The 13272-nt window shown below is 38.5% G+C and overlaps 1 protein-coding gene across 6 annotated transcripts in view; it reads left to right on the top strand.

Annotated features, from left to right (window-relative positions):
* The window catches only part of PTPRZ1 (protein tyrosine phosphatase receptor type Z1), a 375560-nt gene that overhangs the window by 181365 nt on the left and 180923 nt on the right, over positions 1-13272 (top strand). For all 6 annotated transcript variants that reach the window (XM_073619797.1, XM_073619802.1, XM_073619801.1 and 3 more), the window contains exons 6-8: positions 618-681; positions 1787-1944; positions 6523-6673. In XM_073619797.1, the coding sequence (XP_073475898.1) occupies positions 618-681; positions 1787-1944; positions 6523-6673 (373 nt within the window). The remainder of the gene's footprint in view (positions 1-617; positions 682-1786; positions 1945-6522; positions 6674-13272) is intronic.

Genomic DNA, 13272 nt, shown 5'->3' with positions numbered 1-13272 from the left:
AAGCCGCACAACCACCCCCAGCTAGTCAAAATCCCCCCCAAAAGCCTAGATTGAACATGGCGCATGAAGATTATGGGAACGGATGTAACATTTAAATGGTTAAATGTTACATCCGGCAATAATATTATATTTTAATGTTGAATAAACATACAGAATATGATGAACTTAATTGCAAATTTTTCTGTTCATAGAATACACCACAAGCTCCTGACGAAGCGTTTGTTGAATACGCGCAACATGTAGAGCTGAGTTTTAATATGACACACTACCTCTTCAATTTTTCTTAATACTGTAGAGTGATCTGTTTGGTCCTCAGATTTTTTCATTAATACTCTCTATGTATGTAGGTGGTGCGTTATTTATGTGATTGTGGCTTTCACTTCAAAATCGAATGTTAACAGCAAATTCTTTTTTAAGTACTTTTAAAAAACATTCATCAAGTCATTGAATGTAATGTTGAGAATTTTTGTACAAATGTTTGTAAAAGCCTTCATTCAAAAATCTATTAGTTTGTGGCCAGCATAAGCATCCCAATGCTCATAACAGGTTAAAAAATGGATTTTGTAAGTGATATGCTTTGTTGTTAATTAATGTAAAATAATTTTGCTGTGCTGCAGATTGGTGAAGAAAACAAGAATTATGAAGCAATTATTGATGGTGTTGATAGAGTTCATCGCTTTGGTGAGTTTATTGTATTTTACAAAAAAATTGTCTTAAATATTACTTTTTATTTTTTATTAGTCATTTCTTAATATTTTTATTATTCATTTCTATTTGGGGTGGTGGTGCCTCTGTAGTAATTAGCAATAGGGAAGAAAGCTTTCTACCATCCTGACCAGTGTATACGCCTAACACCCATCCTTCAGGGATATGTGTTAGGTGGTTTTACTGAACTAAGCATAAAATGTTCTTACTGTTCGTATGTGAAATGCCATTTATTATAATTAAAGTGTATGTAACGACAAAACCTTGTTGTCAAGTTTTTTTTGCTGTCAATGTTGGGAAGATTCACTCTCTTTATTTCCTAGTGAGCACTGTCACTGAGACAGAAATTTAGGGAAAATGCATAATTTCAGAGTTGTCCCCAGAGCAAGAGATAAGGGTAAATCTTCCAATGGGGACAAGTGTGCCATTGACATCCAAGCCAGGAATTCTTCTCCCTTGGTGACATTTTCTCTCATTCCCTGTTGCATTACCAAGACAGGAAGTGAAGGGAACTCTCTCCAGCAGTACACAGACTTCAAAAATAACCTGATAGGAAGTTTAATGCCCTGTACACACGAGCGGAATGTCCGACAGAAAGATTCAGACGGGAGCTTTTCATCATATATTCTGATCCTGTGTATGCCCCATCAGACTTTTTATGTCGAAAATTCTGACAGACCTAGAAATAGAACATGTTCTAAATTTTTCAGACGGAATCAATTCCTATCGGGAAAACCACTCATATGTATGCTGTTCTGACGTACCAAAAACAACACACGCTCTGAAGCAAGTACGAGATGGAAGCTATTGGCTACTGGCTATTGAACTTCCGTTTTCTAGTCCTGTCGTACGTGTTGTACGTCACCACGTTCTGGACGGTCGGAATTTGGTGTGACCGTGTGTATGCAAGACACCTTCAGAGTTTATTCCGACGGGAAAACCGGTCATGTGTAGAGGGCATAAGACTTCCAATCTAAATCTAAAACTGAAAAAAAATGTGGTTATACATATGCTTGAATGATATGTTCAACTGTTTATGCGTCCTTTAGTGTAAATTAACCTGCTTAATATCATTTTACAGGTAAAAAAGCTGAACTAGAACCATTTGTTTTGTTTGACCTCTTACCAAGTTATACTGAAAAATATTATACTTATAATGGATCGCTAACAACTCCTCCGTGCTCAGAGACGGTAGAATGGATTGTATTCAAGGACACGGTGATCATATCGGAAACTCAGGTATGTGGAAGGGTATACTCTGTCCCAGCCATTGGTAACAATTCTTGAGAATGGGTGGCATAAATATGTAATTTTTTATTATTATGTATTGCAGTTTTCACACCTTTTCTATAGTAATGGTATGTTTGACTGAAACAGGCCCAAGCCATATTTCCCAAGTGAACAAATCAATTTATGTTGGCAATAGGGGACACTGAATAATTTATAGCAATTTTTCTAAACTATAACAGTATTATCTGTCAAAGTTCCAAACTCTGTTTTACCATGGAGTCTCACTCTAGCTGCTGCCACATGGATATTTTAATTCCTACAAATACTTTCCCACTTATCCAATCAGAAATTGGATGCTTATGCGTAATAGATGTAACAGACTAGGTAACACAGGTGCAGAAATCTCATTACTAGGGTCCCTAAAAGAAGTAAGATGCCTCTGAGTTTCAGCCTTAAATCTGAAATATGAGAGTAAGGCTGTCTCTTTTAAAAGTGAACAGTAAATGGCTCCCAAATACAATGGACGGCTTTTCCTGAAAGGTATCCGTTATTCAGTGTCATCTTTTCCCTGCAGGAAAGTTAAAGGTATCTGCTTCTTTGGGCAAGGCGCCACCTTGAACCCACAAGTTCACTTTAATAACTCAATACTGGAGCCTTGAACTCACAGATAGTTTCTCTCTGGTTTCTCTTTCTGTCCATCATTTACTTAATTTTCGAATGCAGACCATGGCTTCATTAAGTAGAGCATATAAAAACAGAGTGTGACCTGACATAGCCCATGACCAATTTCTCTCTGCAAATTCATTAAGTAGAGGACAGATCTGCTCTCAGCAACTCTCTTCTCTACCCAGAATGGGACACAGCTGCTGGTCCATCTGCTGTTCAGTGTGCCAGCTACAGGACTCTGTTTATAATGCATGCATCATTCGTACACACTATTTGTCTTCTTTGTTGCCCCATTAAAGAGGAATTACGCTGTATCTGAGCACCACAAACCGCTATTTAAATAATTTCCAATATTCAAAGCAAACTCAGCCATCCATTCATGCCCTCATCCATCCCCGTGCTTTAGTTTTGCTGAGAATTTACTTAGAAACCCCCCTCCCCCAGCATTCAGCATTTCTGGCAGTGGCTATCTTGAGTAAGGGCAGATGATTCATGTAGCATTTACTTCCTGGAATCCACCTGCCCTTAGTTCAGACATTCATGCAGGAGGGTGTGCTTAGCTGAGAAAACCCCTCCTCCTCTCCTGAAGACTCCTGGGATGTATGACATAATTTGCCTAAGCCTGGAAACCAGGAGGTAACTGTAGAAATGTAAAAACCAGTTTAACCATTTTCGGACTGCCCGCCGTCGTTATACTTCACTACTTTGATGTTGAATACCGTTGTTATGGCAGCATATAGCTGCTATAACCCCAGTATTTTCTTAAATGGTGGGCGGTCGTCTCTGCCGGTTACCAGATCTAGCGGCGGAGATGATCCGATGTTTTTCCCCTGATGGGCAGGAAGTCAAGTGAGGGAATGATGGCCCCCGCTCGACCCTATGCCCTTGGAGGACGGGAGCGATGTCAAATAGGCATGTGCAATTCGTTTCGTTCCGAATTCGTTTTTTAACGAATTTCGACAAATTCGTTAATTCGGGAATATCCGAATTAACGAAAACCCGTTTAACGAATTTTTTCCGAATATTCGTAAATTCGATAAAATGGGACATTCGTAAATTCGGGCATTCGAACATTCGTACATTCGCAATTTACATTCGTACATTCGTACATTCGTGCATTCGTACATTAGTAAATTAGTGAATTCGTAAATTTGTAAATTCGAAAATTCGGAAATCTGAAATAATAGTTAACTAATAATAACTTAACTATTAGTAATTACTAGTAACTTTGAATTTATAGGTATTGTAATTTCCTTTTAAATTTGGCTGTTAGTGAACGCAACACATACAAATTTATCCGAAGTTATGAATGATCCGAAAAAACGGAATGGAACGTAATGAATTAATAATAATAAATAACAATAATAATAATAACAATGTTTTATTATTATTATTGATTATTAATTTGTCCTGTTCCATTTGTTTAGATGCAGCATTCGTTTTGGATAATTCGTAACTTCGGTTAAATTTGTATTTGTTACGTTCACTGACAGTCAAGTTTGAAAGGAAATTACAATACCTATAATTTAATAGTTAGTTACTATTTCAGATTTTTGAATTTTCGGGTTTTCGGATTTTCAAACTTCGAATTTACAAATTTCCGAATTTTCTAATTTACAAATGTACGATTTTACGAATGTACGAATTTACGAATGTACAAATGTACAAATGTAAAAATGTACGAATGTACGAATGAACGAATGTACGAATGAACGAATGTTCGAAATTACGAATGTACGAATGTACGAATGAACGCATTTACGAATTTACGAATGAACGAATTTACGAATCGCAATCATAACGAATGACCCGAAAAACGAAAAAAACAATAAACTAATGAAACGAAAACGAAAATAAACGAATTTTTTTGGCTGTGCACATGTCTAATGTCAAACATCACTTCCGCCCTCCGGCCTTAAAGCGACAATTTTTTTTTTTTGCTTTCAAGTGTAAATGTGAGATCTGAGATCTTTTTGACCCCAGATCTCACATTAAAGAGGTCCTGTCATGTTTATTTCTATTACAAGGGATGTTTACATTCCTTGTAATAGGAATAAAAGTGATCCAAATTTTTTTTTCTTTTAAGGGACAGTGTAAAAATAAAAAGTTAAATAAAATAAGAAAAAAAAAAATTAAAGCGCCCCGTCCTGCCGTGCTCAAATGCAGAAGCGAATGCATATGCAAGTTGTGCCCACATATGTAAACAAACCACACATGTGAGCTATTTCCTCGGTCATTAGAGCGAGAGCAATAATTCTAGCAAAAGATCTCCTCTGTAACTCAAAACTGGTAACCTGTAGAAATTTTTAAACATTGCCTATGGAGATTTTTAAGTATCACAGTTTGTCGCCATTCCACAAGCGGCGAAATTTTGAAGCATGACAGGTTGGGTATCAATTTACTCAGCGTAAAATTATCTTTCACAATTAAGAAAAATTTGGGCTAACTTTACTAATTCCTTATTTTTTTATTCAAAAAAAGTGTATTTTTTCCAAAACAAATTGCATTTGTAAGACCGCTGCGCAAATACGGTGTAACATAAAGTATTGCAACAACCGGCATTTTATTCTCTAGGGTGTCTGAAAAAAAATTATGTTTGGGGGTTTTAAGTAATTTTCTAGCAAAAAAACCCCCTGATTTTAACGTGTAAACAACAAGTTTGGAAAAATAGGCCTGGTCCTTAAGTGGTTAAAAGAAGTAAATATGATATAAGTTCTTATCTATTTACTAATGCTAGCAGTATAAGGATTCAAAATAATCAATGTTGATTGAGAGAGTGAAGTCCCACTTTAAAGCGGAGCTCCACCCATAAGGGGAAGTTCCGCTTTAAGGACTTGTTCCCCACTCCTCTTGAACAGTTGGCACTTTTGAGGAGCGGGCGGGAACAGGTACCCGATTTTGACAGGTACCCACTTCCGTTCCGACCGCCGCAGTGGACAGAAATTGAAGTTCTCCTCCCTCCCCCCTGTAGTCTTCTGGGGCACTGACAGTTCCCAGAAGACTGCATCCACCATTCACGATGAGCAGCGTGACTCGCACATGTGCAGTGGGCACCCAGCTGGGAAGCCATAAGCTGTCACAACCGGGTGCCCATAGTGAAGATGCCGGTGCCGGGGCCGAAGACAGCGGGTGAGACTGACTGGGTTGAGCACACCGCTGGATCGTGGGAAAAGTGAGTGGCTGTTTTTTAGAAGTCAGCAGCTACAGTTTTTGTAGCTGCTGACTTTTATTTTTTCCACAGGTGACTGCAACTCCATTTTATGTACGTCTTGTCCCTGTTCTTGGAATGAACTCCTGTCTGCGCAAAGAGGGAATCATTACTTGGGCCAGGATCTGCCACTCATCAGGTAGCTCAAGATGGCACTAAAGGTCTAGGCATTACATTATGTAAGGCTAGTTTACATTTGAGATTTGTCTAACACAAGCACAATAATCACATAAGTTGTCTGTCTGTTGTGTACAGCTTACCATTCATTGCAATGATCTGAATGAAACCTTAGCTGCCAGTCTATAATTCCTTTCGAAAAAAGAAATTGATTTTATCTGATTGAATCATGACAATATTGTACAAGAAGGAATCTAAATTAGCTGATCTTTACATAAAGGATTACACAGAGTCTACAGTCATTAAAATGTGCATAACCCAACATAAAGTCAGGGCTGTAAATGTTTGTGTAGTTTTAACACAACTATCATAGTCTTCTTACCACAGCCCTAAAACAAATATTGCTGAGAAAACAATTGCTTGATTCTATGATTTTACATTTCAATATTAACAATATACTGTGTGTGTATGTATGTATGTGTGTGTGTGTGTGTGTGTATATATATATATATATATATATATATATATATATATATATATATATTTATAAAGATTTTTTTTTCATACTTCATATGGTATGTCATGTTTTTCGGCAGTTGGAATACTTCTGTGAGATCTTGACAATGCAGCAATCTGGTTACGTCATGGTGATGGATTATTTGCAGAACAACTTTAGACAGCAGCAGCATAAATTCTCTGGACAAGTCTTTGCATCCTATACTGGTACAGAGGAAATACACGAGCCAGGTAATAATAGAGATCCATATCCAAAATCATTTTTAAATATATTACTCCATTTAATACTCGCTGTCTTTGCAATTGCAATGATAGTATGCCTATTAACTTTCATTGTGATTATGCTCAGTGATGACACTAGCACTGCCCTACCTACATAAGCTAAACCTTAGTGGTTATTTCACGCAATCATTTTATCAGTAATATAACCCCCAGGTACTGTTTTTCAATCAGAATACACATTTACACCTATGCAGATGCCAAATATTTTCTCCTGATTGATTTTACATTTTTTTTTGCATTTTATTCTGTCGTACATTATTGCCACAACTGTTTATTAAACCTACATTTTCAGGAAAATATATATTTTTTTCAGGAAATTATATTTGTACAAAATAAAAGATAAGGCCGAGGCAAATAAATTTGTACCATAGGCTCAAGACTCAAAGCTGCTTGCACCTGAGAAATGATGAAACATTATGGTACTTGAATTTATCAATAGGTGATGCTTGAATTATCGTTACATCGCATCAGTTTTGAGTTAACTGTAAATGAAGGACCTATAATTAGTGCTCTCACTTTGCCATGCTCAGCAATATATAGTGGTGCTTTTACATTTTTTTGTTATTTTATCTATTTTATTATATTTGAATTTCTTTGCACCTAACTTGATTGCTATTACAGGGCGCTAAAAGGCCCCCTGTAATAATGTTGGACAGGTAACAGGTTCTCTTTATGGAGACATTAGGGGTCTATCTTCCCTGCCCTCTGCTCCAGCCAGTCAAACACAGACTGTTGTTGATCCACTGTGCACCTAGCTTTCTAGCCAGGATTCTGACAGCTGTGAAACCTGGAATGGCTCAGATCCAAGCAATTCTGGGTTCACAGAGGAGATCAGGGAATGGATAGTCCTGGAGCTCCTCCCTTCCTGACATTGTTGGTTGTGGTCCCAGGCTCCTCCACCACCAAGCAAGGGGTCTGGGAATGGGGATGGGGGGGGGGGGCTAAGGCCACCCACAAGTACAGTAAAAGCAATTGCCTGTTAAAGTTGCCCAGATTACTTTTACACAAACATTGAGAGGCTGAACAAAGCAGAAATGCTGAACTTGTTAAATGATAAATGTGATTTTCTGAACAACTTATGTCTCTTTTAAGTAACCGGTAAGCAAGTAAATACGTGAAAATAAGTGAAAATGAGCTCACCTTGTAAGTGGTGGTATAAAAAAAAAAAGGTATGCATCTCCCATCGATGAAAGATACCAGCCTGGCACAATAAGTATATGGCATTTAATGCCCTCTCTTTGTTGTGTTAATTCCAGCTCCTATGCCCTAGCATCAGACAGGTGCTTTAAGAGTAGAGACACTCTCTTAATACTTCCCTCACTAAGGAGTTGTGAAAAACCCCTATCCTTTGCCCTAGAGAACAGGTATGGGGACATAAATGACTTCCACGCTTGAGTTTCTACAATGAATTTAAAAGGAAATGATAGCACTAATACAACAGTTAAATGCCCCCTTCTGGTTAGCAATCATGAATAATTCATAAGTGATTCAGAGCCATAATACCACATAAGGAGCTTAACCAACTTTACATTAAAATAAGTAATAGAAAAGAGTGCAGTAATCTGCTCTTTAGATTAAGAAGAGGGATAATGTGATATTTTCTGGGGCCAAATGAACACTTTCATTTATTTATTATTTTAGTATTTCTTATTAAACAGTTTTTCTGCATTTCTGTTTTTGGCATGGTGGGGGCACAGTAAACATCTAAAAAAAAGTAGAGATCTTTATATATAACATCAGCAGCTTCAAAACTTGAATGTACTGGTCATTTTAACATAAGGATACCAATGGGGGTAACCCCAGTGTCTTCATTACAAGCTCATTTTTAATTGCCCAGCTTTGTGACAGGTTCTGACGTCCCCTCTCCCTTTCTTATATACTCATGTTAAACCTATGACACATGGTGACATTTAGGCGCTTTTACATCATATGAGTGATAATACATTTACTGATAATACTAATACTAACATAAAAGATTCAAAAAGTCATGCCATCATTTTCAATAGCTTTACTGAAATGTGTGGCAGATTCAGGTAGTTTTTAAAAACACCACTTTTACAAAGTGGAGTTACAGCTGCACTAAATTCAAAAAGAATTACCTTCACTTTGTAGATAATAAAATTGGAGGTAATTAAGACCAACTCTAAGTTTGCATACAGAGACGGGCAGAGTCCTCTGTCTGTATGCTGTGTCACTAACCCCACCCCACCTGTCACTGTTTGTCAAGAACACCTTCCCCCTAATAGCCAAATGACTTCTTGCATCCAGTGATACTTCCCATAAGGTCTGTTCTCTCCTTATAAATGACAGCAGGCAGTGAGTGGATTCTATAGCCAATAGCAGGCTGTGGGTAACTATGATCTGCAAATTTCCATTCAGCCCTGTCTGCCCAGCGACAAAACTCTTCAGCTGCTTCCTTTGCAGATCTAATAGGTCATGTGACTGAATGCAAAAAGCCACAAAGAAAGCTGATGCCAGATATTGTAAAAAAGGTGTGTCACAATGCACGTCATTTAGGAACATCCACCATTCACCTTTCTCACCAATGACTATGGAACATGACACACTTTCTTTAACCCACATAAATCAAATCACTAAAAGGGCTAATTGTTTTAAGCGGTTCCCAGTTTATAGTCCACATACCAATCTTTATATTCAATATACTGTGCTATTATTTTGGTGAATGAGCCAAAGATCAGGCTTAAATCTGCAGTTGATAATCATCAGCTCCAAATGATCCAAATCAGAGTTAAGCCCCGTATACACTACTATTTTCTAACTCGGGTCGGAGTCGCTGTACTAATAATCTGATGTTAGTCCAGCGATCTCCCCTGCTGTGCTATTGCTAGACCGGCTGCCGGACTTACACACGCGTCAAATGCCCGACATTAGGCCCGTGTCTACTAGGCTTCAGATGTCAAACCCTGCAAATCACTTTTCTTATTTCTGTTAGGCAACCTCCCACAAAAAAAAGTAGTAAAAAGGACATTTTACAAGTTTAAACATTCCAGCCTGACCCCTTATGAGTCAGATGGCTGACATATTCAAATCTTTGAATGCCAGTCATTCCACTTGTTATAGCTTAGTATATTTGACAGCATTGAGCACAAACTCACTGGTACTATTTTCATTAAGATGTAAAAGAAAACTAATTGAGTGCTGTGCATTATATATTTTTATTTGGTCAAATAGCTAAGTTACATGGGCAATTTTAAACACTTGTTACTTAGAGGTTTACCTACTTGCTGGCAGTCAACTTATTAGGAGGGAGCTACACTATAGATTTTTAATATCTCAATTGTGCTTTAAAAATAACAATGAATTGCTGGAAGTAGTAATTGATTGCTAAGCAGATTGAACAAATGGCTATCTATGGTGTAAACTATACAAGCAGCATGCAGTAGCAGTAGATCAATCACATATGATTAGGGCATTGTTCAGGCACTGAAGACTGAATACTACTACTTACTTGCTACTTGAATAGCTTACTCCATAGGGAGCCATTTGTTCCATCTGCGTAATATTCAACTGCAAGCAATTTAAATTGTGCAATTTTGCTGCTAAACATTTCCTTGTAGCTCTAGCCTAATGAGCTGACTGCCTACAACTAGACTTGTCATTAAGAGATTATTTTAATTCAAGTAGCTTAGCCCTAACAGTTCATTTTTAACACAAGATTTTTAGAGGTCCATTTTCGCATTCTCCCAAAGCATTCGGAACACATTTCTGGTGGTATGTTCCATTTAAAATAGCATGTGCCAAATTAAAGAAAGCCTTGCAACAGTTTTAAGGAAACTATTCTCTCAGAGTTCCCCATCAGGTTCCACACACCCCACAACAAAACTGCCAATTCAAATCTACAGTTTATGGACCTGTATGGTAGGCAGAGCCTGACGGGGAACTCTGAAAGACTAGTTCTTCATCTGGTCCGTTTGTCTTGTGATTGACAGCAGATGGCTGTGGGTGGATTTTATAACTGCTGTTGGTCTGAATAGGGATTATGGAACCTACCTACTGCCATTCATTGTTAATTACAAGCAAGGCACACCTTGGTAAACTAGTCTCCCAAAGTTCCATATCAGGCTCTGACCAACTCACAACAAAACTCCTCGGCCATGCAGCTGTCTGTTTGACAGGTATATTGGTCAGGGAGCCCAGTATGGACACTCCAACTTCAATGTTGGCATCCATGTGATAGATTGATGGACCTGTTTCTGACAGGTACATGAATCTGTTGCAAGCACTGATGTAGAGGCCCCACGGAACTCTAAAAAAAGTATCTCTAAAAACACTCTTTATGAATTCCAGGGACAGGGTAGTCTTTCTTCACTCTGCTTTCTCCTTCTTTCAGCACATTTCTTGTCATGTGTATGCAACAGGGCCTAGTTGGCTTCTAGTGCTGCCCTCCCACTAACATTCTGAAGCACTACTTTGCAAGGGATGACAGGAGGCTGATATAGGGATGGATTCAGGAACTTGTGATAAATGTATGTAAAAATGCGTATTATTTTAAAAGGAATACACAATTAAATTACATTGTTATGTTTGCCTTGAGTTTGACTTTAATTTCCTTTGCTAATGCCTCTCATAGTGGGTTTAGGCTCTATCCACTTTCTCTCTATCTAAAGGCCCATAGTAGAATAGCATTTTTAAACATGTTTGTTAAAAATTAAATCATTTACTCAAAGCTGTTTAGTATCCAACGTTCCAAGTTTATATCAACCCCTTCCCATTATTGTAGAATTTAAATACCAAGGTCACTCAAGGGTTACTTAGTCCTTAAAAAGCCAGCCATGGAGTCTTAATTTGGTGTAGTATAGTAAAGGTTATTAAAGTTTATTCCCACTAATCTTTGTAATCCAGATTTGTCAGAAATGTAAGCACTTAGAGCTAAAGATTTTCAGTTTTAAAACAGGGCTTTCCATATCTGTAGAAGAATAACATAGCATACCAAGAGACCCTATATAATACTTCTGATATACAATATACGGCATATGTAAAATAGTCTTTTACTTACTTCTACTTACATTTTTTCTCATTCAAATCCACATATTGTGCACACCTCTTCTGCTCCCAGCAGGAGATTTTCCTTTACTTCATACAGTATCTCACAAAAGTGAGACACCCCTCACATTGTTGTAAATATTTTATTATAACTTTTAATGTCACAACAAAATTACAATGTAAATTACTACAATGTAAAGTAGTGAGTGTACAGCTTGTATAACAGTGTATAACAGTATAACAGTGTGAGTTTGCTGTCCCCTCAAAATAACTCAACACACAGCCATTAATGTTTGAACCACTGGTAACAAAAGTAAGTACACCCCTAAGTTAAAAAAAAAGGCCAAATTGGGCCCAATTAGCCATTTTCCCTCCCCGGTGTCATGTGACTCGTTAGTGTTACAAGGTCTCAGGTGTGAATGGGGAGCAAGGGTATTAAATTTGGTGTTATCGTTCTCACTCTCTCAAACTGGTCACTGAAAGTTCAACATGGCACCTCATGGCAAAGAACTTTCTGAAGATCTGAAAAAAAGAATTGTTGCTCTACATAAAGATGGCCTAGGTTCTAAGCACGGTGGCCAAGACCATACTGTGGTTTACTAGGACAGGTTCCACTCAGAACAGGCCTTGCCATGGTCGACCAAAGAAGTTGAGTGCACATGCTCAGCATCATATCTAGAGGTTGCCTTTGGGAAATAGACGTATGAGTGCTGCCAGCATTGCTGCAGAGGTTGAAGGGGTGGGGGATGGGGGTCAGCCTGTCAGTGCTCAGACCACATGCCGCACACTGCATCAAATTGGTCTGCATGGCTGTCGTCCCAGAAGGAAGCCTCTCCTAAAGATGATGCTCAAGAAAGCCTGCAAACAGTTTGCTCAAGACAAGCAGACTAAGGACATGGATTACTAGAACCATGTCCTATGGTCTGATGAGACCAAGATAAACTTATTTGGTTCAGATGGTGTCAAGCGTGTGTGATGGCAACAAGGTGAGGAGTGCAAAGACAAGTGTGTCTTGCCTACAGTCAATCATGATGGTGGGAGTGTCGCAGTCTGGGGCTGCATGAGTGCTGCCGGCACTGGGGAGCTACAGCTCATTGAGGGAACAATGAATACCAACATGTACTGTGACATACTGAAGCAGAGCATGATTCCCTCTCTACGGAGACTGGGCCACAGGGCAGTATTCCAACATAATAACGACCCCTAAACACACCTCCAGGTTGACCACTGCCTTGCTAAAGAAGCTAAGGGTAAAGGTGATGGACTGTCCAAGCATGTCTGTAGACCTAAACCCCATTGAGCATCTTCAAACGGAAGGTAGGGGAGCGCAAGGTCTCTAATATCCACCAGCTCCGTGATGTCGTCATGGAGGAGTGGAATAGGACTCCAGTGGCAACCTGTGAAGCTCTGGTGAACTCCATGCCCAAGAGGGTTAAGGCAGTGCTGGAAAATAATGGTGGCCACACAAAATATTGACACTTTGGGCCCAATTTGGACATTTTCACTTAGGGGTGTACTCACTTTTGTTGCCAGCGGTTTAGACT

Source organism: Aquarana catesbeiana, linkage group LG03 (genome assembly GCF_042186555.1).
Source record: "Aquarana catesbeiana isolate 2022-GZ linkage group LG03, ASM4218655v1, whole genome shotgun sequence".
NCBI lineage: Eukaryota > Metazoa > Chordata > Amphibia > Anura > Ranidae > Aquarana > Aquarana catesbeiana.
Note: the sequence above shows the minus strand (reverse complement) of the source record. Positions and strands in the feature narration are given on the sequence as shown.